This window comes from Podarcis tiliguerta (genome assembly GCF_965153285.1).
Source record: "Podarcis tiliguerta genome assembly, chromosome: 16".
NCBI classification, from domain to species: domain Eukaryota; kingdom Metazoa; phylum Chordata; class Lepidosauria; order Squamata; family Lacertidae; genus Podarcis; species Podarcis tiliguerta.
In genome coordinates, this window is record NC_139549.1 from 9,633,198 (window position 1) to 9,659,238 (window position 26,041).

At 49.3% G+C, this 26,041-nt stretch overlaps 1 protein-coding gene across 5 annotated transcripts; it reads left to right on the forward strand.

The window, feature by feature from the left end:
• Positions 1–58: 58 nt before the first annotated feature.
• Positions 59–25,946, forward strand: DCST1 (DC-STAMP domain containing 1). 5 transcript variants are annotated; one of them, XM_083416550.1, is made up of 16 exons: positions 60–503; positions 1,477–1,602; positions 4,066–4,179; positions 5,892–6,020; positions 7,624–7,763; positions 9,411–9,588; positions 10,884–11,027; positions 12,719–12,840; positions 13,855–14,012; positions 15,307–15,406; positions 15,726–15,821; positions 18,033–18,159; positions 20,478–20,594; positions 21,900–22,042; positions 23,023–23,136; positions 25,630–25,946. In XM_083416550.1, the coding sequence occupies exons 1-16, from the start codon at positions 425–427 to the stop codon at positions 25,873–25,875; spliced, it is 2,133 nt and encodes a 710-aa protein (XP_083272676.1). In that variant the 5' UTR covers positions 60–424; the 3' UTR covers positions 25,876–25,946. The 5 variants fall into 5 exon arrangements, with proteins under 5 accessions (XP_083272678.1, XP_083272676.1, XP_083272677.1 ...); XM_083416551.1 differs by having other exon boundaries at positions 61–503; positions 4,066–4,140; XM_083416552.1 differs by lacking the exon at positions 21,900–22,042 and having other exon boundaries at positions 59–503.
• The last annotated feature ends 95 nt before the right edge of the window (positions 25,947–26,041 follow it).

Consider the following 26,041-nt stretch of genomic DNA (forward strand, 5'->3'; position numbering starts at 1 on the left):
GCAACATAGAACCCAGATTGTGATGACACAATTCTCACGGAAGGGGCCGGGCTGTGTCTGGAGCTGTCCCGCTTCAGGTTACTTGTTGGTGTGTGTTGAGGGAGGGGTTTCCCCTTCAACGGAATGCTCATCTGCACAAATAGGATAAAAGAATCCCTGCACTTAGAAATCTAGCCTGTCAGGAAGAAGGCTAGGCTAGTGGGACTTTCTGCAGCTACAGCTGTTGATAGATGACAGTGGATGGAGATGCCTGTTGGAGTTAATTACTCTGCACAAGGTTCTTGCATATAATTAACAAACAACAACAACACCTAACCATTCTAATTTTCCTCGCCAGTGAATCTGTGCTTTGGAGGTCTTGGTTTTTTTTTGTTTTTTTTAAATACAACATCCTGCCCCATTTTTGCATCAGGAGTCAGGTGCTATGGGGCACTCAGATGACAAAGGAAAGTACCAAAGTGTGAAGAAGCACAAGGGCCGGAAGCAAAAGCCCCCCAACACCAGTGAGTCTCCCCCTTTGAGCCCTTGCCCTACACTCAAGCCTTGGATGAGAGGTGGGGTATCCATACCCAAGGGTCAAAACCTTGTCCTCTAAGCCTCCCTGCCCGGCCCTTAGTGACTCTCCCTCGACACGCTCCCTCTCCCCCTGGCACATAGCTGTCAACCGTCCCTTATTTGGCGGGAAACTCCCTTATCCCAGCGCCGTGTCCCGCTGCTGTCCCTTATTGATGATGTCCCTTAAATTTCCCGGGTTTCATGCTCACCCGGCTTGGGAGGGAAGCAGCAGCTCAGGGTCCTCTGCCGTGAGTGAGAGAGCGCGCTGGCGTCGTCATCCTGGCGCGAGGAGTTCCATCGGCCCTTCCCCACCCGAGAGAGGGGGGGGAGGGAGAGAGACTCTCACCCACGCCACCCGCGAGCCCGGAGGCGGCAGCGGTGGTGGCAGCTGAGGAGGCGGCCTGAGGGAGGAGGAAGAGGAGGGGATGGGGAGGGACGCAGAAGGGTGGCGCTTCAGCGGGCACCACGGCGCCGCAACCGCCTCATGCCAGATTGACAGCACCTGTCAGTCCTACCAATGTATGTAACTCTTTACAATAGCAAAACCCCTTATTTTGGCTGCTGATCCCTTACTTTCAAGGCTGCTGGTCCCTTATTTTCAAATCTGTAAGTTGATAGCTGTGCCCAGGCAATGCCCTTCACTGGGTCTGACAGTGGAGGAAGAACATAGGAACCAGGGCTAGTAGCCATTGGCAGACTTCTCCATTAATTTGTCCGATCATCTTTTAAACCTGTCTAAATTGGTGGCCATCCCGGCCTGCAGAAGTGAGTTCCGTAGTTTTAACTCTGCGCTGTGTGAAGAAGTCTTTTCTGTTATCTGTCCCGAATCTTCCAACATTCAGTTTCGTTGTATGTCCATGAGATCCAGTGTTCTATCCACTCTCTCCGCGCCAAGCGTAGCTTTATAAACTTCTCTTGCAGCTCTGAAACGCGCTCTCAGCTTCCTCCTGCCTCGCTTCTGCATCACGTTCCTTTGGAGCCAGCCGGACGAATTCTGGGCTGCCAAGTTTTTCCTGGGGGCTGGAATCGGGAGCTTGTATGCTCTGGGTGAGTCCACTTTGATCCAGTAAGGGCTGGAAACATGATTGCAGACGGAGGTAGAAATATATATATGCATTTTGAATTGGTCTCGGCCAACGTCAGATCCCAAACTATCAGGGTCCCATGAAACTGGAGGAGCTCACGGCATTTTGGAAGCAGATGGGCAGTCCATAAGAGGCAAATGTTGCATTCTAGAGAAGCAAAGAAGGACAATAACTCAGAGCACCTGCTTTGCTTGCAGAAGGTCCCATGTTTAATCTCTGACATCATCTGAGACCTCTGGGTATAGGGCAGTACAATATATATATTCAGTAAGTAATAATCTCCAGACAGGGCTGAGGGAGCTCCCTGGAGAGCTGCTGCCACACAAGGTAGACATTATTTAGCTACATGGACCTAACTCAGTATATGGTAGCTTCGTTTGTTCCCATGCGCTCCTGCGGTTCGGTCCCAGCGCCTGCCAACCTAGCAGTTCGAAAGCACTCTCGGGTGCAAGTAGATAAATAGGGACCGCTTACTAGCGGGAAGGTAAACAGCGTTTCCGTGTGCGGCTCTGGCTCGCCAGAGCAGCAATGTCATGCTGGCCACATGACCCGGAAGTGTCTTCGGACAGCGCTGGCCCCCGGCCTCTTGAGTTAGATGGGCGCACAACCCTAGAGTCTGTCAAGACTGGCCCGTATGGGCAGGGGTACCTTTACCTTTACCTTTAAGTCACCCCTTTATCCAGAACCATGAGGACTGGTATCTTTATAATCAAGGCCAAGGGTAGGCAACCTAGGGCCCGTGGGCTGGATGCGGCCCAATCACCTTCTCAATCTGGCCCGTGGGCGGTGCGGGAATCAGCATGTTTTTACATGAATAGAATGTGTCCTTTTATTTAAAATGCACCTCTGGGTTATTTGTGGGACCTGCCTGGTGTTTTTACATGAGTGGAATGTGTGTTTTTCTTTAAAATGCATCTCTGGGTTATTTGTGGGGCATAGGAATTCGTTCATTATTTATTTCCTTCCAAAATATAGTCCGGCCCAGCACATGGTCTGAGGGACAGTGGACCGGCCCACGGCTAAAAAAAGGTTGCTGACCCCTGATCAAGGCCATAGCTCAGAGGTAGAACACTTGTCCAAAGCCCTGCTTGGCGCAGACAGAACAGTTGGTCTGACTTGGTATAGGGGAGCTCCTGTGCTCCTTTTGAAAATCACCTCCTTTATTAAAAAAACCATGAGGACTGGACTCTTAACTTGATTTTTAGACACACAGTACCACAGTAGCAGAGCATGAAGTGTCGACAGTCCTAAGGTAGATGGACCAGTGCTCTGACCTGGTATGAGGAAGATGCCTGCCTCCTATCAAACAAGCATATTCTGAGTTTATAGGGTCTGGGAGGGCTGGGATAGATTGTCTGCTGTGAGGATACTCAGCTCAACAACTTTGGGCAAAACTGGATTTTCACTTTTTGAAATATGGCAACTGCCATGGCTGTTGGAAGCCGTCTCATAATGCTTTAAATGCATGGTGTGAATGTGGCCAATGGTGGAGGATGGTAGGACCAAAATAAAGATGGTTTCCAAGGGTAGAGGGGTCAGAAAAGATGATGCACCGTTCGTTCAAGGGATAGAAGCAAGAGTAAGGCTGCAATAGATTTTCCCAGACACATATGGGAATTGGGCTGTCAAAATGGCGTCCGGGCAGATTTTTGCTGAATCGGCAAAATGTCTGGGGAAACCCGGCTGTATGTCAAGTAGGGCGATTTTTATTATTATTATTACAGTGGTACCTCGGGTTAAGGGACGCGGGTGGCGCTGTGGGTAAAAGCCTCAGCGCCTAGGGCTTGCCAATCGAAAGGTCGGCGGTTCGAATCCCCGCGGCGGGGTGAGCTCCCGTTGCTCGGTCCCAGCGCCTGCCAACCTAGCAGTTTGAAAGCACTCCCGGGTGCAAGCAGATAAATAGGGACCGCTTACTAGCGGGAAGGTAAACGGCGTTTCCGTGTGCGGCTTTGGCTCGCCAGATGCAGCTTTGTCATGCTGGCCACGTGACCCGGAAGTGTCTCCGGACAGCGCTGGCCCCCGGCCTCTTGAGTGAGATGGGCGCACAACCCTAGAGTCTGTCAAGACTGGCCCGTACGGGCAGGGGTACCTTTACCCCTTTACCTTTACCTCGGGTTAAGAACTTAATTCGTTCTGGAGGTCTGTTCTTAACCTGAAACTGTTCTTAACCTGAGGTACCACTTTAGCTGATGGGGCCTCCCACTGCTGCTGCCCTATTTCTGTTCTCAACCTGAAACAAAGTTCTTAACCTGAGGTACTATTTCTAGTTTAGCAGAGTCTGTAACCTGAAGCGTCTGTAACCCAAGGCACCACTGTATTACAAAAATGCTTTTAAAAAAATCAAAAAATCAGGATTTTCACTTTGGGGAACCCTAAGCAAGAGAAGCTGCAGGTGTCACACCCAGGCCCCTCTCTTGATTGACAGGCCTTTCCAGAATGCTGATTCTCCCCATGACCATCTCCGAAGAGCACAAGATCGACCTGATGTGTGGCATGGCTGGTGAGGAGGGACGGCAGAGGCTCTGGGGCAAAAGAGGAGGTGCCACGGCGGCGGAAGGATTCGTAAAGGGTTTGGGCAGTGAAGGGCCCACCATCCTGGGAGGCCTGTTAGCAGAGGGGCCTGGTTCCCGTTAGCTTTTTGCAAATACCCCTGTAACCCAAAACCTACACCAAAACCATGGCAGGATCTTAAACCGAAAGAGGCTTATCTAGTTCCAGGAACTTGTGGGAGCCAGTGGGCATATTTGGAGAAATCGCCGTGGGGGCCGTGACAAAAGGGCAGTCACGGACAGGGTGTGTGGCATATACCCTGTTTACCCAGGCCTTTTGACACCTGAGGTGCATGTTTGCAAGGCCTACGCTGTCCCTGCGGTTGTAATTTTTTTCAACTGTTTTTGGTTTTTGAAATATACTCGGAGTCAGGTGTGAATTTTACACTCTTTATTCAGCTTGTAGCAGTGGCGTAGCGTGGGTTGTCAGCACCCGGGGCAAGGCAAGTAATTTGCACCCCCTAACCCGGGGCAAGGCAAGTAATTTGCGCCCCCCCCCGCTGCACTGTCCCTCCCCCAGATAGTCCCTCGCTCTCTCTCCGCACCGCACGCCTGGCACCCTCCCCTCCACAGTGGGCGGCGACCCGGCGGCTCGGATCGGATTCGCACAGCCAGCACTGCAGTGAGAGAGAGTGAGTGAGCCAGGTAGGGGCAGAAGCTGCGAGTGCGAGCGCGCCCCCCCAGATGTTGCGCCCGGTGCGGCCGGCCCCCCCTGCACCCCCCACGCTACGCCACTGGCTTGTAGTAACAATGAATCAAACTTTCCCCAGAACGTCTAGATATATATACATTATTTACACAATGGGCCCCGCTATTGGCTAATTCCAGGCTGCTCCCGTAGGCCAATCAGGTTGCGGATTCACTTCCTCCAGAAGCCTGATTGGCTGCTCCTGCAGGCTAATCAGGTCACTGATTCACTTCCACCTGGAGCTGGATTGGGTGGCTCCTGCGGGCCAATCAGACTGCTGCATTCTGAATCCTATTGCTCTAGGATTCAGCTCGGTACATAACAGTTTTGAATTTTGAGGAGTTGTACCCCTGCCCGTGGGACCTGCTGGTCAAGGGCAAATAATAAATTCAATTATACTAACGCACAATGTTTCCCACAGGGACATAGCATGACACAAAATGGCTGCCACAGGGCGCATGGCATGGGCATAGCCAGGGTTTTTGTTAAGAGGGGAGGCAGCCAAAGTTCTTGAGCTTTTTTAAGGAGACCCCCCAAGTTATAGAGCCTTTTGGGGGGAAATCATGGGTAAATATATACCCCAAAAAGAAGATATTACGTGGGGCAGGCTTTGGTTGGGGGGGGGGACAGGCTTCTCCAGGGGGCATAACCTCAGTTGACTGAGTACTTTTAATGGTTTTCAAATAAATGTGAGTATCTGGGGTGTGTGTATATATTTTCAGGGCCCCTGTTCCGTTATTGTAATCTGCTTTTACTGTTCCTAACTTTTAGTTTTTTTATTGCTGTGCCTCCCCTGGGATCTGCTGGTAAAGGGCAGGTGATAAATTTAAGATAAATAAATGAACATGCCATGGGGGGTGTTGAAATTCCAAAAGTGGTTTAAACAACCCATCTTTCTTCAGAAGTGCAATGTGTACGCAATTAAATCAAGCTTGTTCCTCCCCAGCGCTGATAAGAGCATGGGGCAGCCCCACAGCATAAAAACTGACCGTCTCCCCCTTCTCCCTCCCCTAGGTGTGGCTGCCCTGGGCTGGGGCACATCCCCACACTTCCGCTGTGCCAGCCTCTTGGTGGTCCCCAAATTCCTGGGGAAAGAAGGACGGATTTACATCCTCACCTATGTCTTGGCAAGGGTCTTTGACGGTACAATAAATACTCATATCTATGACTGTGTGAGAGAAATGTGTAAAATTAAGCTTGCTATATGGAGAAATTGAATGGAGAGTTATTTTTCTTCTTCTCTCATAATACTATAAAACTCAGGGATATAGAATGGTACACAGTGTGTACAATACAGTGGTACCTCGGTTTACGAACTTAATCCGTTCCGGAAGTCCGTTCTTAAACCAAAACCGTTCTTAAACCGAGGTGTGCTTTCTCTAATGAGGCCTCCCTCCGCCGGTGCCCTTCCACTGTTCGGATTCCGTTCTTAAACCAAGGTAAAGTTTCAAACCGGGACGCTACTTCCGGTTTAGCGGAGTTCGTAAACCAAATCGTTCATAAACAGGACTGTTCTTAAACTAAGGTGCCACTGTATAGTTTATGGAAAGTACTCCCACAACAGGCAGTGACAGGTATTAACTTTAAAAGAAACTCTTAATCTCAGGTTTGTGGGTTTCAAGCCCCATATTCCTGCATTGTAGGGGGTTGGACTAGATGACCCTCGTGGTCCCTTCCAACACCACAACCATTTGATTCTAGGATGCTGGACTGGGATGGGCCATTGATCTGACCTAGGCAGTGTCTCTGTATGTTCCTTAGAGTCTTACTGCCCTTCCCACCTCGTTTTCCCTATTCCCACCATGGAACTCTCATCTTCCTGCCCTGGTCTGTCATCCTTCGTCAGCAAATTTTTAATGGGATGTTTCTATTAGCGCAGGTTTAGGAAACTTCAGGCACCAGGGGCCTAATGTGGCCCTCCAGTCCTCTCTATCTGGACTGTCAGAAAAAAATAGTGAGACAATAGGCATGCTCACGTCATACTTTTAAAGCAATCTTATTCCACTTTTAAGAAACATGACTCCTCCCGAAGTATCCCGGGAACCGTAGTTTCTTAAGGGTGCAGAGAGCTGACCTCTCATTGAGCTACAGTTCCCAGTACCCTTCACAAGCTACAGTTCCCAGGATTCTTTGAGGGGAAGCAGCCATGGCTGTGAAAGAAGAACGCTTTAAATGCATGCTGTGATCTTACTGGATTTTGAGGGCCCTGTTTTGTACAGGATAAGAGAAAGGGAAAGGAGTAATGTAACACTGTATAAATTTATGAAGGTTTTTGCAGTAGCTGGGCTGTAGTGTTTAGTTGCTGTTGATTGTTATTTTCCGTGCATTTAAAACTGAATATGTTTTGATACGCCTCTATCCAGCATGATAATGTGTGCACGTTTGCGTGTATATAATACAACTTACTATATAATAAGGTTGTAAGGACGTCGTCATGCTGCAGTTTGTGTGGCTGCTGATAGTATGCAAAAAAAGAGAACGTATGGGGTGAATGTGACCAATAAATATTATTAACAGGGGCAAGTTTGACCATCCCTAGTTTTTCTTTCTGGCTGAACCAGAGGGCTACCCACAGAGGCTGTGGTGCGCAGCTTAACTTCTGGTGCCAACTATGCTGCCATTGCCAAGAAAGCCACAGCAGAGGCCTCTTCCCCATTCCTGGATGGTTTGGCACAAAGGGTGCCACTCCTCTTTCTTGCATGATGTTTTTCTCCTTCCTCCTGCCATACTCCCTCCTCCCCACCAGGTCCGGTGGCAAATACCCGTCACAACCTGGGCGAAGTGGTGCGTTCCATCAGCTGCACCGTGGAGATGCAGATTGACAATGCCAAGCGTGCCTGGAAGATTTCGCTGTCCCCTCTACGCAAGATTCTCAAGGACATGGTGGTGAGAAGCCGTCTACTAGGTCGCCAGGTGGGGTGGGGGTTGGCAGTACTGCTAGTGCCCCCGAAGGTCCCTGGGCATTCAGCATGGGTGCTTCTGGCAAGGGAGAAACCGTGGTGTGATTGATTAATAATATGTTATTATCTATTAAATTTGTATACCGTCCTTCATCCGAAGATCTCAGGGCGGTTCACAGTACAGTGGTACCTTGGGTTACATACGCTTCAGGTTACATACGCTTCAGGTTACACACTCCGCTAACCTAGAAATAGTGCTTCAGGTTAAGAACTTTGCTTTGGGTTAAGAACAGAAATTGTGCTCCGGCGGCGCGGCAGCAGCTAGAGGCCTCATTAGCTAAAGTGGTGCTTCAGGTTAAGAACAGTTTCAGGTTAAGTACGGACCTCCGGAACGAATTAAGTACTTAACCTGAGGTACCACTGTATAAAAATGCAAGTTAAAAATGCAAAACTCACCATATAAACAAGAACAGAACAAAACTATAGCCCCCCACCTCCGCAAATACATTTAAAAGGATATAGGAGGTTAATCAGCCAAAGACCTGGTTGTAGAGGAAGATTTTCAGCTGGCGAAATAGAATGAAGGCGCCAGACGAACATCCCTCGGGGAGAGCAATTCCACAAACAGGGAGCCACTGTGGAGAAGGCCCTTTTCGCGTTTCCACCCTCCAGGCCTCACGTGGAAGGAGGCACACAAAGAAGGGCCTCAAAGGATGATCTCAGGATCTGGGACACTTTATATGGGGAGAGCTGGTCCTTGAGGTACTGTGGTCCTGATCCATTTAAGCAGTTTAAGGAGTTTAGGCAGAGGCTGAAGAAAGCAGGGGATAGGGGATAGTTTTCCGGGAACGGCTTGGCTTTCCAAGATGGGGTACTTCTAGTTCTCTTGGAGCATCTGCCTGGCCATTGGGTGTTGCTAGACTCCAGTCAGCCGCAGTCAGCATGGGATGATGGGAGGTGTAGTTCAACAATGTTCTTGTACTCCCAACTCCTATCAGCCCCAGCCAGCATGACCAATGTCCAGGAATAATGGGATATGTGGTCTGGCAACACCTGGGGGGCCACAGATCCCCTCTTCCCTAGATTACATGGACCACTGGTCCCATCCATCAGGTCATGCGACATGAGAATGGTGGAATGGGAGCCCTGGAATTTGCCCATCGTGGTAGCTGTCCCTTCTGCTTGGGGAAAATATATACAAAGCAATCTTTTCCATCTGTGGGGCTGCCATCTCTAGTTCACCCCCCTCTGCCCCCATCCCTCTCCTGCCAGTGGCGTAGCGTGTGGGGTGCAGGGGGGGCCGGCCGCACCGGGCGCAACATCGGGGGGGTGTGCGCTCGCACTCGCAGCTCTCTGCCCCTACCTGGCTCACTCACTCTCTCTCACTGCAGTGCTGGCTGTGCGAATCCGATCCGAGCCGCCGGGTCGCCGCCCACTGTGGAGGGGAGGGTGCCAGGCGTGCGGTGCGGTGCGGAGAGAGAGCGAGGGACTACCTGGGGGAGGGACAGTGCAGCGGGGGGGGACGCAAATTACTTGCCTTGCCCCGGGTTAGCGGGCGCAAATTACTTGCCTTGCCCCAGGTGCTGACAACCCACGCTACGCCACTGTCTCCCACTCCTGTTTTTTGCACCAGAGGAGCGGCAAGACCCTGAGGTCCGAAACCAGGGACGTTTCACGTTCCTTCTCAGAGCTGAACGAGCAGGTGGCCAGCAATGCAGGCCTTGGGGTTCGCTCGGTGAGGTCGGCGGTGCACAAAGCCAACCCTTCCACACAGGAGATCTACGAGGCTAAGACCCGGATGCGCTGCACCCGTAAGCATATGGGAAAGGGACACGTGGGGTTGTGAGCACAGATTATTCTAAGGGTGGGCATGAGGATCAAATATCTGGTCACCATTACTTTTGCTTCTGTTCACCATCCATCAGTTCTGTCCTATTTCCACCTTTGTCAGAGCATTGTTTTATTTTTTAAAGGCATTTAAACCCACATTTGACTCTGCATTCAAACCTGCATTTAATATCACATTCACACCATCCATTTAAATCACTCGTAATCCACTTCAACAGTCATAAAGGTAAAGGTAAAGGTACCCCTGCCCGTACGGGCCAGTCTTGACAGACTCTAGGGTTGTGCGCCCATCTCACTCAAGAGGCCGGGGGCCAGTGCTGTCCAAAGACACTTCCGGGTCACGTGGCCAGCGTGACATCGCTGCTCTGGCGAGCCAGAGCCGCACACGGAAACGCCGTTTACCTTCCTGCTAGTAAGCGGTCCCTATTTATCTACTTGCACCCGGGAGTGCTTTCGAACTGCTAGGTTGGCAGGTGCTGGGACCGAACAGCGGGAGCGCACCCCGCTGCGGGGATTCGAACCGCCAACCTTTCGATCGGCAAGCTCTAGGCGCTGACGCTTTTACCCACAGCGCCACCCGCGTCAACAGTCATAGCTTCCCCCAAATGTCTCTCTAACCAGCGCTTCTCAACCTGGTGGTTCCCATATGTTGTTGGACTACAACTCCCACCATCCCTGAGCTCTGGCCTTGCTAGCTAGGGGTGATGGGAGTTGTAGTCCAACAACATCTGGAGACCCACAGGTTGAGAACTGCTGCAAGCCAGATTGTTCATTCATTTCAATGGGGCTACTGTAAGTAAAACTTAGTTGATGCCGCCCAGAAAATGTAAAAACATAGAGCATTAAAAAGTTGACAACATCAAATAAAAAATGGCAGTGGACACCAAGGAAGTTATTCCTGATTAATCCTTATCTTTCTCCTATATATTGGAGAGGGTGTATTATAGTTGGTACATCCACCCATGAGGGGTGGGATTGATTGATTGATTGATTGATTGATTACATTGTACCCAAGGAGCTCAAGATGGCCTGCATAGTTTTCCTCCTAGTCATTTTACCCTGTGAGGTAGGTTCAGCTGAGAGTGAAGGAGAAAGGAAGCATTAAGTGTGAATAGCTGTCTTAAGCCTGTTACATTAATGACTTGCCCTTTGCATCTGTTTTGTTTGATTTATTTTCAGTTTGCATTTTCAAAGAGGCTTAGCAAATAAAATAGTAACAACAACAACACTGTCAACGCTTTCCTTTTCCCCCTTCTAGAAATTATAGACCAAGCCATCAAACGCTGCCAGACCTGGTTTGCAGTTAAGCATGCATCTTGCATGCGGACAATTGCCGTGCCCTTCATCAACCACCTGCTTTGCGTTCCTATGAAGTTCAGCTTCCTCTGCCACTTTGCCAAGAGTGAGTTCCAGCCAAGGACAAGAGAATAATTATTTTTATTTATTTATTTATTTGTACCCCGCCCAGTGTGGTGTAGTGGTTAAGAGCGGTTTTAGCAGAAGTGTTATTAAGAATTATATGAATATTAATTGTTAATGTGTTAAAGTGGAAAATTTAAAGTTAAATTGTGTTAGGATAAATTATAGAACAAAATTGAAGAAGAGAGGAAGGATTTGTTGAATTAGCAAATTTGAACTAGAATACAAAAAAGGGAGGTGCGAGGAAGTCGAGGAAATAAGCAACTGAAAGATACAGATATGAAATTTGGATGTGTGTTTAAATGTTTTCGTTTTCTTTATGTTGTATTGTATTCTTTTTTATTATTGACGTATTGTTTGTTGAATCTATGTATTGTTTTTCTTTATTGTCTTTCCTTTTATAATTATAAAATATCTAATTTTTTTTTTTTTTTAAAAAAGAGCGGTAGTCACATAATCTGGGGAACCGGGTTCGCGTCTCCGCTCCTCCACCTGCAGCTGCTGGGTGACCTTGGGCCAGTCACACTTCTCTGAAGTCTCTCAGCCCCACTCACCTCACAGAGTGTTCGTTGTGGGAGAGGAAGAGAAAGGAGATTGTTAGCTGCTTTGAGACTCCTTAAAGGGAGTGAAAGGCGGGATATCAAATCCAAACTCTTCTTCTTCTTCTTCTTCTTCTTCTTCTTCTGGCTGGGTATCCCCAGCCACTCTGGGCGGCTTCCACAAAGACCAAAAATACACTAATATATCATACATTAAAAACTTCCCAGAACAGGGCTGCCTTAAGATGTCTTCTGAATGTCAGGTAGTTGTTTATCTCTTTGACATCTGATGGGAGGGCGTTCCACAGGGCGGGCGCCACTACCGAGAAGGCCCTCTGCCTGGTTCCCTGTAGTTTGCTTCTCGCAATGAGGGAACTGCCAGAAGGCCCTTGGAACTGGATCCAGGCTGAACGATGGGGGTGGAGACGCTCCTTCAGGTATACTGGGCCGAGGCCGTTTAGGGCTTTAAAGGTCAGCACCAACACTTTGAATTGTGCTCGGAAACGTACTGGGAGCCAATGCAGATCTCTCAGGACTGTGTTATGTGGTCCCGGTGGCTGCTCCCAGTCCCCATTCTAGCTGCCGCATTCTGGATTAGTTGTAGTTTCCGGGTCACCTTCAAAGGTAGCCCCACGTAGAGCGCATTGCAGTAGTCCAAGCGAGAGCTAACCAGAGAATGCACCACTCTGGCGAGACATTCCGCGGGCAGGTAGGGTCTCAGCCTGCGTACCAGGTGAAGCTTGAGGCCATTGCTTGTAGGGACTGCTTGTTGTGTGGCTGACAGGCCTCTTGATTATGGCTCTGCTACCTAGGCTGAACTACAGTTCCCAGGGGAAGCTACGCAGGACCTCCCTAAACCAAGGTTTGGTTTAACACACCGTGTGAACCAGACCGGCATGTCGGACTCAAATCTCGATCCAAACCACGTGCTTTCCAGTAGAGGGTCCCTGAGGCTGGGCATCCCATCCTGTGAGTCCCCACCTGCCACCAGCAGTGGTACATCCCCCCCCCACCTGCCCGTCTGAAGTGGTACATCCCTGCCACATCCTTGCAGAGCGCCTAACTCTTGTTCTGAAATGCAGCTTCGCTCTCCAGCTGCTTTCTTCCACCTCTTCCTCCTCCTCTTCCTCTGCAGTTATGCACACTTGGTGCCGCGACAAGATTCCTGTGGAAGGGAACTTTGGCCAGACCTACGACCGGGTTAACGATTCCGTGGACAGTTTAAACCAGGACTTCACAGCCAGTTTAGCAGTCAAGGTGCGTATGGCAGTGGCGGTAGGGGTCTATTTATTTATTTAAAGCACTTCTGCCCTGTTGTTTAGCTGAAAAGACCTCTAGCAAGGCTTACAGATCAATTAAAAAATAAACAATTAAAAAAATAAGCAAGCAAACCCCAGGCATTTAATAATAATAGTAACAACAACAACAACAACAACAACAACAACAACAACAACAATAATACGCCACCCATCTGGCTACGTTTCCACAGCCACTCTGGCAAGCTCCTAACAAAATATCAAACAGACAATAAAATGATAAAGATTTCCCTATACAGGGCTGCCTTCAGCTGTCTTCTGAATGTCATATAATACAGTGGTGCCCCGCAAGACGAATGCCTCGCAAGACGGAAAACCCGCTAGACGAAAGGGTTTTCCGTTTTTCAATGCGCTTCGCAGGACGAATTTCTCTATGGGCTTGCTTCGCAAGACGAAAATGTCTTGCGATTTTTTTTCGCTCCCCACCCCCTTTTTCTAAGGCACTAAGCTGCTAATAGCCTTTTAGCAGCTAATCCGCTAATCCCTTAAGCCTTTAATAGCCACTAATAGCCGCTAAACCGCTAATAGCGCTAATCCGCTAATAGGGTTGCTTCGCAAGACGAAAAAACCGCTAGACGAAGAGACTCACAGAACGGATTCTTTTCGTCTTGCAAGGCACCACTGTACTTTATATCCTTGACATCTGACGGGAGGGTGTTCTACAAGGAGGGCACCACTACCGAGAAGGCCCTCTGCCTGGTTCCCTGTAACCTCACTTCTCAGAGGGAGGGAACCGCCAGAAGGCCCTCAGAACTGGACCTCAGTGTCCGGGATGGACGGTGGGGGCGGAGACGCTCCTTTGGGTACCCTGGGTTGGGGCCATTTGGGGCCTTAAAGTTCAGCACCAGCACTTTGAATTGTCCTCAGAAATGTACCAGCAACCAGTGTAGATCTTTTGGGACCAGCGTTTCGGACATTCCTTTCCTTTCTTCTCCCCCACCCTCCCCGCATCCAGGAAGAACACCAGACCATGCTGGTCGGTGCCAACCTCTCCCACAGACACCTGGTGGATGAAGTCAACGAAGAGGTGGCCAAGCAGGGCGAGCGACTGAGCACCTCCATGTCTGTCCTTCGGGTCCTCCTCTCCTGCATGTTCATCATTGTCTTTGCCTCGTGAGTTGGGCTGGGGGCGCGGTGGCTCCTGGGGGGGGGCAGGGAACCTATTTGGGTCATGCGAAGCAAGCCTAAGGCCCTAGATTTGAGCACCCTTCAGCACGTTGGCAACCTACTGGTACATGGATTTTCTTGGACTACAGTTCCCAGCATCTCTGACCATCGGCCATGCTGGCTGGAGCTGATGGGAGCCGGAGTCCCTGCAAATATCTTGAGGGCTGCAGGGCCTTCACCCCTGTTGTAGAAGCAGGAGCCAATAATAACAGAAACTATGCCTCTGCCCTGCCTACCGACCTTCCTAAGTCTCTGGGCGAGCGTTCGACACTTGGCTTTTCATTGACTGCAGCATGAAAACGTGTTCTGTCGTTATTCCGTGCGGGAAAATAAAAGAAGCCAAGGAAGGGGAATCTGTGGCCTTCTGGGTGTTGCTGGTCTGTACAGTGGTACCTCAGGTTACATGCGCTTCAGGTTACAGACGCTTCAGGTTACAGACGCTTCAGGTTACAGACTCTGCTAACCCAAAAATAGTACCTCGGGTTAAGAACTTTGCTTTAGGATGAGAACAGAAATCGTGCTCCGGCGGCGCGGCAGCAGCAGCAGGCCCCATTAGCTAAAGTGGTGCTTCAGGTTGAGAACAGTTTCAGGTTAAGAACAGACCTCCAGAACAAATTAAGTACTTAACCCAGGGTACCACTGTAGCTCTCGTCATCCCTGATGGGAGTTCTACTACCAGCAAACAACTGGAGGGCTGCAGGGGCCACATCCCTGCTTCACCCCTCTGCAAGAGCATATAACGTGATCCCTGATTGGTTGGGATGTGTGCCCAAGACAGGGGTGGAGAACCTGTGGCCCTTTGGCCATGCTGGCAGGGAGGACTGGTGGGAGTTGGAGCCCCAACACCATCCGGAAGGCGTCAAGTTCCCCTCTTGTGCAAGAGAAATTATTGTTGTGTTCCACATTGGCTGTGGGACTATAATAAGCAGGTGTGCGATGGGGATGGATTTTGAATTTCTACCAATGGTGGGTTGGACACCAAAGCCGACAACCACCACCAGCCCTGACCCAGAGCTTTGCAGCCTTCGGCAGCTGTGATCTGAACGTTGAGGACTAGCTGCATGCTGTGTCATTGGTTGCTGTTGTTTTTTAACAAAAAGGCTGCATCCCAGGCCTTGGCAGGAGCTTTTGCAGTGGGCTGTGATGGGTTGGGAGTGGAGTTTAGTGGGTTAGGTTGGAGTGTCTCCCCACCTCTCGCCACATTCTTTCCCAGCCCCTTCTCCATCCTCTTTTCCCTCAGGGCGTTCTCCTACACAAACAGCTACACGCAGGACATCCGCTTTGACAATCTTTACATATCCCGCTACTTCCGGCAGATAGACGCCCGACGTCGGAAGCAGGTAGGAGCGGCCAGAGTTTGCGGCTTGGCTAGATGGCCGGGTGGTGACGGTCAACAGCCACAGCCAGAGGGGGTTGTGGCTGCAGGCGGCAGAGGTCAAAGGGCATTCAGGGGAAGGAAGCAGAGCCCCTGTGGGGTTCTCAGACCCATGAAGGATACGTCCCTCAGCAAACTTTTAGTCACAAGAGCTGAAGTGGAACCTCCACATCCAGAGGCAGTTTACCTCTGGATGTAATGTGGTGGGTGATGGCAACAGGCAACAGGGTGATGACAACTCTTCCCCACTTCTACTGCCTCCTCCCGCCCTGTGAACCTTGCAGAAGAAGCGGACACTTCTGCCCTTACGGCGTGCCGAGCAAAGCGGTCTCATCGACCCTCTCCGCCTCGCTTTCCAGCCGCCCGAGACCAAAAATATGGTAAGTAGATGGGCTTTGGGGGCAGAGACCTACGGAGATGGAGGTGGTGGGAGTTAGAGGGAGGCATTGAGGCTAAAGGATTGAGATCCTGCTATGCTTTAATAATTGTGAGCTGTGTATCCAGTGCCAGCCTTACTCAGAGTAGGTGCATGGAAGTCAATGGCATGACTTACTTAGGTCCATTAATGTCAGTGGGTCTATTCTTAGTAGGGATCGCAGGATCTGCCCATTTCAATTCTCTTAGGCCACATTCGCAGCATACCTTTGAAGCACTACTGTACCACTTTGAACAGTCATGGCTTCTCCCCCAAAGCATTCTGGGAGCTGTAGTTTGTCAAGGGTGCTGATAACTGCCAGGAGACCCCTGTATTCCCCCCCCCCCCCCCCAGTTCTCCTCCTGGGGTTGGCCCTGTGAGTTTTACTACCTCCGCACCCCCACTGCTGTTTTCATACCAACTTCAGATTTATTAATAAGGCAACCAAATGATGGTTGTAACCAAGCAGAATCATACTAACATAAAAATATTCATAGGAATCATACAAAACAAAAACAAAAACGTGACCTATACAATATATCATAATGCGTTTTTGGGTACCAGACTCCCCTAAATTTCTGGATCCAGTAGATGTTAGAATTTAACCAACTCCTGAACCCCTGGATCCAGCAAGGGTTAAAACATAACCCCGGCCAGTCTCCTGATGAGATAATTGCCTGGGAGATGAGCCATTAAGAAAACAAAAGGAAAGTAATGGGCCATTAAGAAAGCGATTAAGATGGCTCTGTGCCAGACGCAGATGAGTGGGGCCCCTCCTTCAGTTCAGAGCTCGTTAGAAGAATGAAAACCAGGGTTTGGAGTTTTAGCATAGGCTGGAATGTGATTGGGAGGAAAAAAGGTTTCAGTTTGGTAAAGGCGGCAAGCTAGAGAGAGGGTCAGAGCCATGTTTGATGTCTGTTGAAATCCAGGGCTGCAGCTATGGGGGAAACAAGACCCTCTTGGGACCAGGTTGTATATACGTGTAAATAAACCATATACCATAGAGATGCCACAGTCTGCACTGTGCCTCCTTTCCAAAGGGAAACACAGGTGATGTGTAAGTTGTGCCTGAAACCCCTCGAATCTTGCACTGCCCAGAGATGTACAATATAAAGCAGTCATAAAAATCTAGAATCTTATATCTCGAGGGAGACCGCATAACCTTGTCCAAGTTCGACAGCTTTCCCTGAGAGCTCTATATGTCCAGTGGTGCCCTCTTTCCTTGGAGAGGCAGCGGTGGAATAGTGGTTAGAGTGCCAGGCTAAGACCAGGGTTCAAATCCCCCACTCCGCCATGAATCTCACTGGGTGTGACCTTCAGCCAGTCACTGCATCTATCTCATGGGGTTTTTTGCAGATAAAATGGGGAGGAAGAGAAATGGGGAGGAAGGCAAAAACGTTCCTTTTTAATCAGGCCTTTGGTTGATCTTATTGATACCCAACACCCTTTTAGAATATGGCTTTTTTGGGGGGGGGGTTAATTAGGTTATTGCTTTTGGTTTGATTTTGTATGTTGTGGTCTTGTTGTGAACCACGCTGAAACCTCCAGGTATAGGGCAGTGTATAAGTTGAATTAATAATAATAATAATAATAATAATAATAATAATATTAAATGTGCACCTCACCTTGAGCTTCTGGGGTGGTGGGGAAAGGTGGAATATAAATGTAAACAAGTACCGTATTTTTTGCTCTGTAAGACTCACTTTTTCCCTCCTAAAAAGTAAGGGGAAATGTGTGTGCGTCTTATGGAGCGAATGCAGGCTGCACAGCTATCCCAGAAGCCAGAACAGCAAGAGGGATCGCTGCTTTCGCTGTGCAGAGATCCCTCTTGCTGTTCTGGATTCTGGGATTCAGAGTATTTTTTTTTCTTGTTTTCCTCCTCCAAAAACTAGGTGCATCTTGTGGTCTGGTGCGTCTTATAGAGCGAAAAATACGGTGAATAGATTTAGCTGTTATTAATTGTTGCCCATGCTGGACAACAAGTTCTTTAACATGACTCATTATTGCTGGGGGTAGCCTCTTTCTCTCGTGATTTCTCTGAACTTTTTTCGCATAGATGTTTTATGCTGTTTACTGTAAAACACGGGCGATGTCCTCTATCCAGGGGCTGATCAGCCCCATATGTGTCACTGACCCACACTTATTCCTCCCGCGCACACACCCTGCTTCTTTCCAGATGTCAGAATTACTGGGCTGTTTGCCAGCATCGCTCTTCGTGATAATTGCCTGCGTCCTTGACTTCCTGCTGTATACCATATTCAGCACCATAAAACACCACTCCTTTGTGGAGTATTCTTTCCGCAGTAAGTTATATGACCCCGGAAGGGAGGTTCCACCTTTCCCCTCCTCTCCAGCCCTGCCTTAAACATCAGCTGGATATTTAGAAAACATCAAACGGGCAAATATTTATTAATTTCCTTTATTTTAGTACAAGGGTGGGAGACCCGTTCTTGTGCTACAAGGCAAACCTGCGGTGACCCAAGAACGGGCATTCTTCACTGCTGCCGCCTCTATGCTGAACCATAAAATAAAATAGCATTGGTTACGTTTCATCCCACCTCTTATCTCAGTTATCTGAAATAAAACAGCAAATTGCACAACGTACGCTGCTTTTATGCATATGCAATAACGAAAGAAACGAATCAAATGCTTATTACAGAATGTATCATAAGTTCATTGCAACACACAACAGGATCTGATTTCCTTGCCTTACTTTGATCTGTGTTGGTGGGACACCCCCTACTTTTATGCTTTAAAAGAAACACTATTCTAGCTTTTTTGGGGGGGTCTTGCTCAGCTATTGCCCTGAGCACATAAAGGTAAAGGGACCCCTGTTCATTAGGTCCAGTCGTGGCCGACTCTGGGGTTGCGGCGCTCATCTCGCTTTATTGGCCGAAGGAGCCGGTGTACAGCTTCCGGGTCATGTGGCCAGCATGACTAAGCCGCTTCTGGCGAACCAGAGCAGCGCACAGAAATGCCGTTTACCTTCCCGCCGGAGCGGTACCTATTTATCTACTTGCACTAGTGTGCTTTCGAACTGCTAGGTTGGCAGGAGCAGGGGCCGAGCAACAGGAGCTCACCCCGTTGCGGGGATTCGAACCGCCGACCTTCTGATCAGCAAGCCCTAGGCTCTGTGGTTTAACCCACAGCGCCACCCGCGTCCCTTGCCCTGAGCACATGCCTGTATGGCAATCCAGCACCACTCCCAGGCACCAGCAAGATGGCGCAGAGTCATTTTAAGAGCAGGACGTTTTTACGAGCGCAGGGTTTGTTGTTGGAAAAGCGGAATACAAATCAACATTGCAATGTGCTCTACGTGGGTCTGCGGTCAAAGACGACTTGGAAACTTCAGTTGGTCCAGAAGGCAGCAACCAGATTCCTGGCTGGGGTTCCATTTAGATCTCGTATAACCCCTGCGCCAGTTGCCAGTTTGTTTCTGGGTCCAGTTCAAGGCAGTGGCATAGCATGGGGGCAGCAGCACAGGACACAAAATTCTTAGGGTCACAAAATTTCAGCACCTGGTGCTGCCTCCATACAGCCAGTGGCATAGCATGGGGGGTGCAGGGGGGGCCGGCCGCACCGGGCGCAACATGGGGGGGGCGCTCGCACTCGCAGCTCTCTGCCCCCTGCTAAAATCCACGGGTTAGGGGGCGCAAATTACTTGCCTTGCCCCGGGTGCTGACAACCCACGCTACGCCACTGCATACAGCTGCGTGCTTCTGTCACTGGGCTCTGTTGAAAATGGCTTCTCCGTGTGAAGCAGGATGTGACCTCTCCAGACAGCAAAACAACTTCTTCTTCTTTTTCCCTGTGGCTGCAATCTCCTGGGTGACACGGATGCCATTGGGCAGTTGAATGAGCATGTGTACTCCATCTGTTTCCCTCTCTCCCGCACCCTCCCCGCCTTGCCCCGGACGCTTGCTACCCACGCTATGCCACTGGTTTAATGTCTTTATGTTGGTGTTCAAAGCCCGATATGGCTCACGCCTCAAATACCTTGAAAGACTGCCTTCTTCCCTCGAGTGCTGCGATAGACAGAGGGGCCCCTCTTGGTCGTTCCTCCGCCCGCAGAGCCCTGGGGTGGTGGTGGGCTGCAAGAGGGCTTGCTCTCTGGTGGACCACAAAGCTCCCTCCATACAGGAACATGTCTCGCGCCTTCATTATGCGGCTTCTGGCAAATGTTGAGGACGCCCCTTTTCACCCCGGCGTTTGACACTTATTATTTTTGTGGTCGCAAGTTGTTTTTACTTCTTTTTAAAAAAACAACAACATTGTGTTTTAATGTTGTGAGCCGCCCGTGGGATGGCTGGGGTGAAGAGCGGGTGATAGCTAACTAAGAAGAAGAAGAAGAAGAGTTTGGATTTGATATCCTGCCTTTCACTCCCTTTAAGGAGTCTCAAAGCGGCTAACATTCTCCTTTCCCTTCCTCCCCCACAACAAACACCCTGTGAGGTGAGTGGGGCTGAGAGACTTCAAGGAAGTGTGACTAGCCCAAGGTCACCCAGCAGCTGCATGTGGAGGAGCGGGGAATCGAACCCGGTTCCCCAGATTACGAGACTACCGCTCTTAACCACTACACCACACTGACTAGCTAAATCCCTTCTCCCGCCCCTCTCTGCAGGCAGCCACCACTTGGAAGTCATAGTCGGAGGGAACACCATGATGGCCCGTCTCCTGCGCAGCACCATCGGGGCCCTGAACACCTCCTCGGAGATGGTGATGGAGACAAACAACCTGCGTAAGTTGGGGAGGACAGGCAAAGGCGCCATGCAGAGGATGGAGACTGTAAGATTGGGGGTGGGGGGTATTTTCTGTGGTTTTCTTGGAAGTGGGGAGGGATAAGGCCCCATGGTCCAGGGGTTAGCCTCCAGAGCAGCTGCCAATAGTAGTAGTAATAATAATAATAATAATAATAATAATAATAATAATAATAATAATAATAATAATAATAATTTTATTTGTACTCCACCCTCCCCAGCCAAGACTGGGCTCAGGGTGGCTAACACCAGGTATAAAAACAATTGATTAAAATACAACTTAAAAACAAGATTAAGTACAACATTAAAATGCAGCCTCATTTCAGTAGAAATGAGTGCTATGCATATGGGTTTAATATCTAGCGGCAGGTGGGCCAGATTTAGGTCTGATGAGGCCCTAAGCTACTGAAGGTAATGGGGCCCTTTCTATGTCCAGCTGTCCTTTGTCAGCAACAAATAGTCACTGTTTTTTGTGTTGAATATATGCTATATAGTAATTTATGGACCTAATAGGTATCGAAAGCCATCTGCGCATGTTGCCATGCAACCAGTCCACGCAGAATGTAGGCACCCTATATATAGAAATAAGCAAACCAGTGATATTTTAGGGAGCAGGCTAGCAGGCGGGGCCCATCACTTACATCCTAGGAGCCTACACAACACAAAACACTTTTGCTGTATGTAGGTTTTATTTTATTTGTTTGTTATTTTATATTTTGGAAATGTACGGTACATCCAGTTTTTTTTCTTTAATTTTTTTGGGGGGCCCCCAAGAGAGTGGGGCCCTAAGCTATAGCTTGTTCAGCAAATCCCTTCCCTCTACCTTATCCTTATCTTGATCTTTATATATTATACCTTTAGTTTTTCGTCTATTAACCTTCCATTTTTCCGTATTCCTTCAAATAATTGAACTGGAATACAGAGAGGGGAGGTGTGGGGAGGTCCGGGAAATAAGCAAATGCAAGAAACATTATGAAAATTGAATTGTTTTTATTTGTTTTCATTTTTGTATTTTTCTTTTTTCTTATGTGAAAATCTTAATAAAACATTATTTTTTAAAAAAGCTATAGCTTGTTTAGCTTATACGTAAACCCAGCGCGGCCTGAGAGGCCTGTCCACTTTGGCCCTTGGCCCTGCCCAGCGAAAATTTTCCCAGAAGCCAATGCAGCCTTTGGGCTGAGAGAGGCTCCCTGCATGCCTCCACTCGGGATTGAACAAGACCATGGCTGTTGCGTTCTGTCAAAGGTTGCGCCTCTGGCCCGTCTCTCTCTTTCTCTCTCCCTCAGACTGCTTGCCGGAAGCGCATGGAATGAGCAAGGAGCAGTACGTGAGCTGCGTCACACCGCTGGGCGCCCTGATCCTGCTGTGCTTCGCGCAGGTCTACGTCTTCCGCATCCGCCGCGTCATCGCCGCCTTCTTCTTCCCCAAGGTTGGGACGCCAGGCCCCAGATTAAATGCGCGCACACCCCTTGCCCAACACGAGAAATGTTCACCGTTGCACTGTGAGGGCAACCAGCAGTGCCAGATTGATGTATAAGATACAAGCTATAGCTTAGGGCCCCACAGTCTTAGGGCCCCCTAAAAAAATGTAAAGGGAAAATAAAACCTGGGTGTACATTTCCAAAATATAAGATAAAAAACAAACAAAATAAAACCTACATACAGCAACAGTGTTTTGTGTTGTGTAGACTCCTATGATGTAAGTAATGGGCCCCGCCTGCTAGCCTGCTCCCTAAAATATCACTGGTTCATTTCTATATACAGTGGTACCTTGGTTCTCAAACTTAATCCGTTCCGGGAGTCTGTTCCAAAACCAAGGTGCGCTTTCCCATAGAAAGTAATGTAAAACAGATTAATCCGTTCCAGACTTTTTAAAACAACCCCTAAAACTGTGACAATTTGTTGTTGACAAAGGACGGCTGGACATATAAAGGGCCCCATTACCTTCAGTAGCTTAGGGTAAGGCTTCCAGATTTTTTTCAGTGAATCCAGGGACACTTTTCAACTTCAATTGATTTTGTATGTGGACTGATTTGTAAATCTGGGGACTGTCGCCTGGAAATGGGGACGTCTGGTAACCTTAGCTTAGGGCCTCATCAAACCTAAATCTGGCCCTGGCTACCAGGATGCTTGACGTCCATTTGCGGCCAGTGGCGTAGCGTGGGGGGTGCAGGGGGGGCCGGCCGCACCAGGCGCAACATCTGGGGGTTAGGGTTAGGGGGCACAAATCCACGGGTTAGGGGGCGCAAATTACTTGCCTTGCCCCGGGTGCTGACAACCCACGCTACGCCATTGTTTGCGGCCAGAACAGCCGGACGGCATAATAACAACGCTTTCTCTCCAGTCTCACGTTCTCCCTTGCCTCTCTTTCTTTCTCTCTCTCTCTCTCTCCCTCTCTCTCTCTCTCAGAGGGAGAAGAAGCGCATTCTCTTCCTCTACAACGAGATGCTCCGGCAGAGGATGGCTTTCATCATCGTGCAGCGGAAGCGCATCATCCTGCGCGTTCGGCAGCGCAAAAGACTGGTGAGTGGAAAAACATAGGCAGCTTGGCTGAATTGTAGAGTCGGGAGGGAGCCCCAGGGGTCATCTAGTCCAGCCCCCTGCACTGCAGGCATCGCAGCTGAAGAATCCAAGACAGATAGCCGTCCAACCTCTGCTTCAAAATGTCCAAGGAAGGAGAGTCCTTCCCTGGAAGTCCGTTCCACCGTTGAACGGCTCTCGCTGCCAGAAAGTTCTTCCTGATGTTTAGTCGGAATTTCCTTTCTTGCAGTTCGAAGCCAATTGGTTCTGGTCCTCCCTCCCAGAGCAGCAGAAAACAAGCTTGCTCCATCTTCCATGCGACAACCCTTTAGATATGGCTCCCATGTCACCCACTGTGCTTAAAGACTAGGACTAGCTGCCTGAGAAACAGTGTCACCCATTGTGCTTAAAGACTAGGACTTGCTGCCTGAGAAACAGTTTCTATCCAAATGCGATTTTGGTTTTAAACGCAGTGTAAGGTAGTCTTTAGGGACGCGGGTGGCGCTGTGGGTAAAACCTCAGTGCCTAGGGCTTGCCGATCGCATGGTCGGCGGTTCGAATCCCCGCGGCAGGGTGGGCTCCCGTCGTTTGGTCCCAGCTCCTGCCCACCTAGCAGTTCGAAAGCACCCCTAAGTGCAAGTAGATAAATAGGTACCACTTTATAGCGGGAAGGTAAACGGCGTTTCTGTGCACTGCTCTGGTTCGCCAGAAGCAGCTTAGTTATGCTGGCCACATGACCCGGAAGCTGTACGCCGGCTCCCTCGGCCAGTAAAGCAAGATGAGCGCCGCAACCCCAGAGTCGGTCACGACTGGACCTAATGGTCAGGGGTCCCTTTACCTTTAAGGTAGTCTTTATGTGAGTATATTGTATTCAATTATGGGGTATCAGAGCTTCTAGGGGCTAACCAGGCTGGGATAGCAGGCTTGTGGGTTTTTGAATGTCTGATGTTGATTTTTTCAATTTCGTTGTTCTTTATGGGACAATGACAATAAAGATTATCGTATTGTATTGTACTTCAGGTTAAACATACCCAACTCCATCTGCCGTTCCTCATATTATCTCATTTCTTCTTTATTTCAATGTGCTATTGAATAACATTTTTTTGATTGAATAAAAGGAAGGATTTTCCCCAAACATGCTTGCTCCCAGTGTGGATTTGCTTGTGAGCACCTGTTCTCTGCCCCCGGTGCATCTAGAGCACGAGTGTTTGGGCAGTTCTGTGCAATCCATTAAATCTCTGCCCGAAGGCAACACCCTGCCCCCGTTTCCTGCCCACTTGAGCCCCCTACCTTTCCACCTCCCCTGCTGTGTGGGGACCTCAGGGCAAGGCTTCCTGTTGGCTCAGCTGATGGGCCTCCACCCATTCCCTCCTACTGGGGACCACTGAGTAAACCAGCAGCCTAGCCGGGCGCTTTTAGGCACCTGATAGTTTAGCAGGGCAAGGGTCAGATAGTTTCATTCCAGGAGCCTGGCTGAAAAACAAGGCACATTCAGGCTCCGCGACTATACGAAATGCTGGTTCAATTGGACCCGGGCCAATCTCTCTACCTGCAGGGGAAGGAAGGGGTGGCATTATTTTTTAGAGCATTTGCACCCCACTTTTCAGCCCTAGAACGGCTTACCTACAAGCAGTTGAAACAAGATTGTCCCTGCCTGCAGGCCTACAATCTAAAAACAAGACACACAAAGGAAAAGGTGCAGGGAGGGAAGAAGGGGAAAGGAAACTCAACATGGATTGTACTGCTTCAGATTGGGGGGGGGGAGAGAATGCCATTTTAAATGGCTCTGGAATCTGGATCCTAAAAAGAGACTGTCAAATGTTTTGAAACGGGTTGTTCTATTTTTATTCTGGTGAAGGTTGTCGGTTTTGTTATGTAATTTAATGTTGATGTCCCCAGCACCCTCTCGACTTGGATATATTTCCAATCAGCAGTCTCCTTTCTTCCCCAGGTGTTTGTTGAAAGATTCTAAGAAATACACCCAAAAAAGTCTGTGCTGTTCTGAAACTGGTGGTTAAAATCAGGGCCTTTTTGAAAGGTTCAGTCGGCCATCTTGATTCAAAATGGCGCCCAGTTGTATCCAAACAGAGATGAAGACTCACTCCTTTGATCGCAGGAACTGCCGTATGAAATCCTTAGCAAGGATATTGTTATAATAATAATAATAATATTTATTTATTTATACCCAACCCTTCTGGCTGGGTTTCCCCAGCCACTCTGTGCAGCTTCCAACAAAGTATTAAAACACAGTAGTCTGTTAAACATTAAAAGCTTCCCTTAAGAGGGCTGCCTTCAGATGTCTTCCGGATGTTAAGAGGCATCCGGAAACATGTGGCGAAGAACTTTCCCTTCAGTGGAAATTCCTGCATTGCATGGGGTTGGACTAGATGACCGTTGGGGTCCCTTCCAACTCTGATTCCATGATATAATGTAGGCGGATAGCTCCCTTTCTGGCTGGGGCTGAGCACCTCCCTCCCTTCTCTCCTCCCGCTGCAGGAGAAGCCCTTCCTGGACAGACTGGGCCGCTGGCTCCCGTTCCTCCAGCGCTTTCTCCGCAAGTACTGCATCCTCTGCGGCCTGCCCCAATCCAGCAACTCCAAATTGTGCCCAGACCCCGAGTGCGGGACCCTCTACTGCCGGATGTGCTGGCAGGACATGGGGCGGGTCTGCTTTGCCTGCAGCCCCGAAGATCTCCTGTCCTCCGACGACAGCAGCGAGGACCAGACAGGCTACGCAGATTGAGGCAGTCAAAATGGCACCCACCCCGCTTTTTTGTTATTAAATGATTGGTGTTTGGTTGTTCGTTTTCCTAATCTTGGTTTTCCTTTTTTGAAATGATTTTCATTCAATTTTACAAATATAAAATTATAACTACACAGTGGTACCTCGGGTAACAGACACTTCAGGT

Bases quoted from the DNA above. Each gene is read 5' to 3' on its own strand.
- DCST1 (XM_083416550.1), top strand. From the start codon at position 425: ATGGGGCACTCAGATGACAAAGGAAAGTACCAAAGTGTGAAGAAGCAC. The intron at 12,841-13,854 runs GTGCGTATGGCA...CCCCGCATCCAG, and splicing joins CAGCCAGTTTAGCAGTCAAG to GAAGAACACCAGACCATGCT. The intron at 15,407-15,725 runs GTAGGAGCGGCC...TGAACCTTGCAG, and splicing joins ACGCCCGACGTCGGAAGCAG to AAGAAGCGGACACTTCTGCC.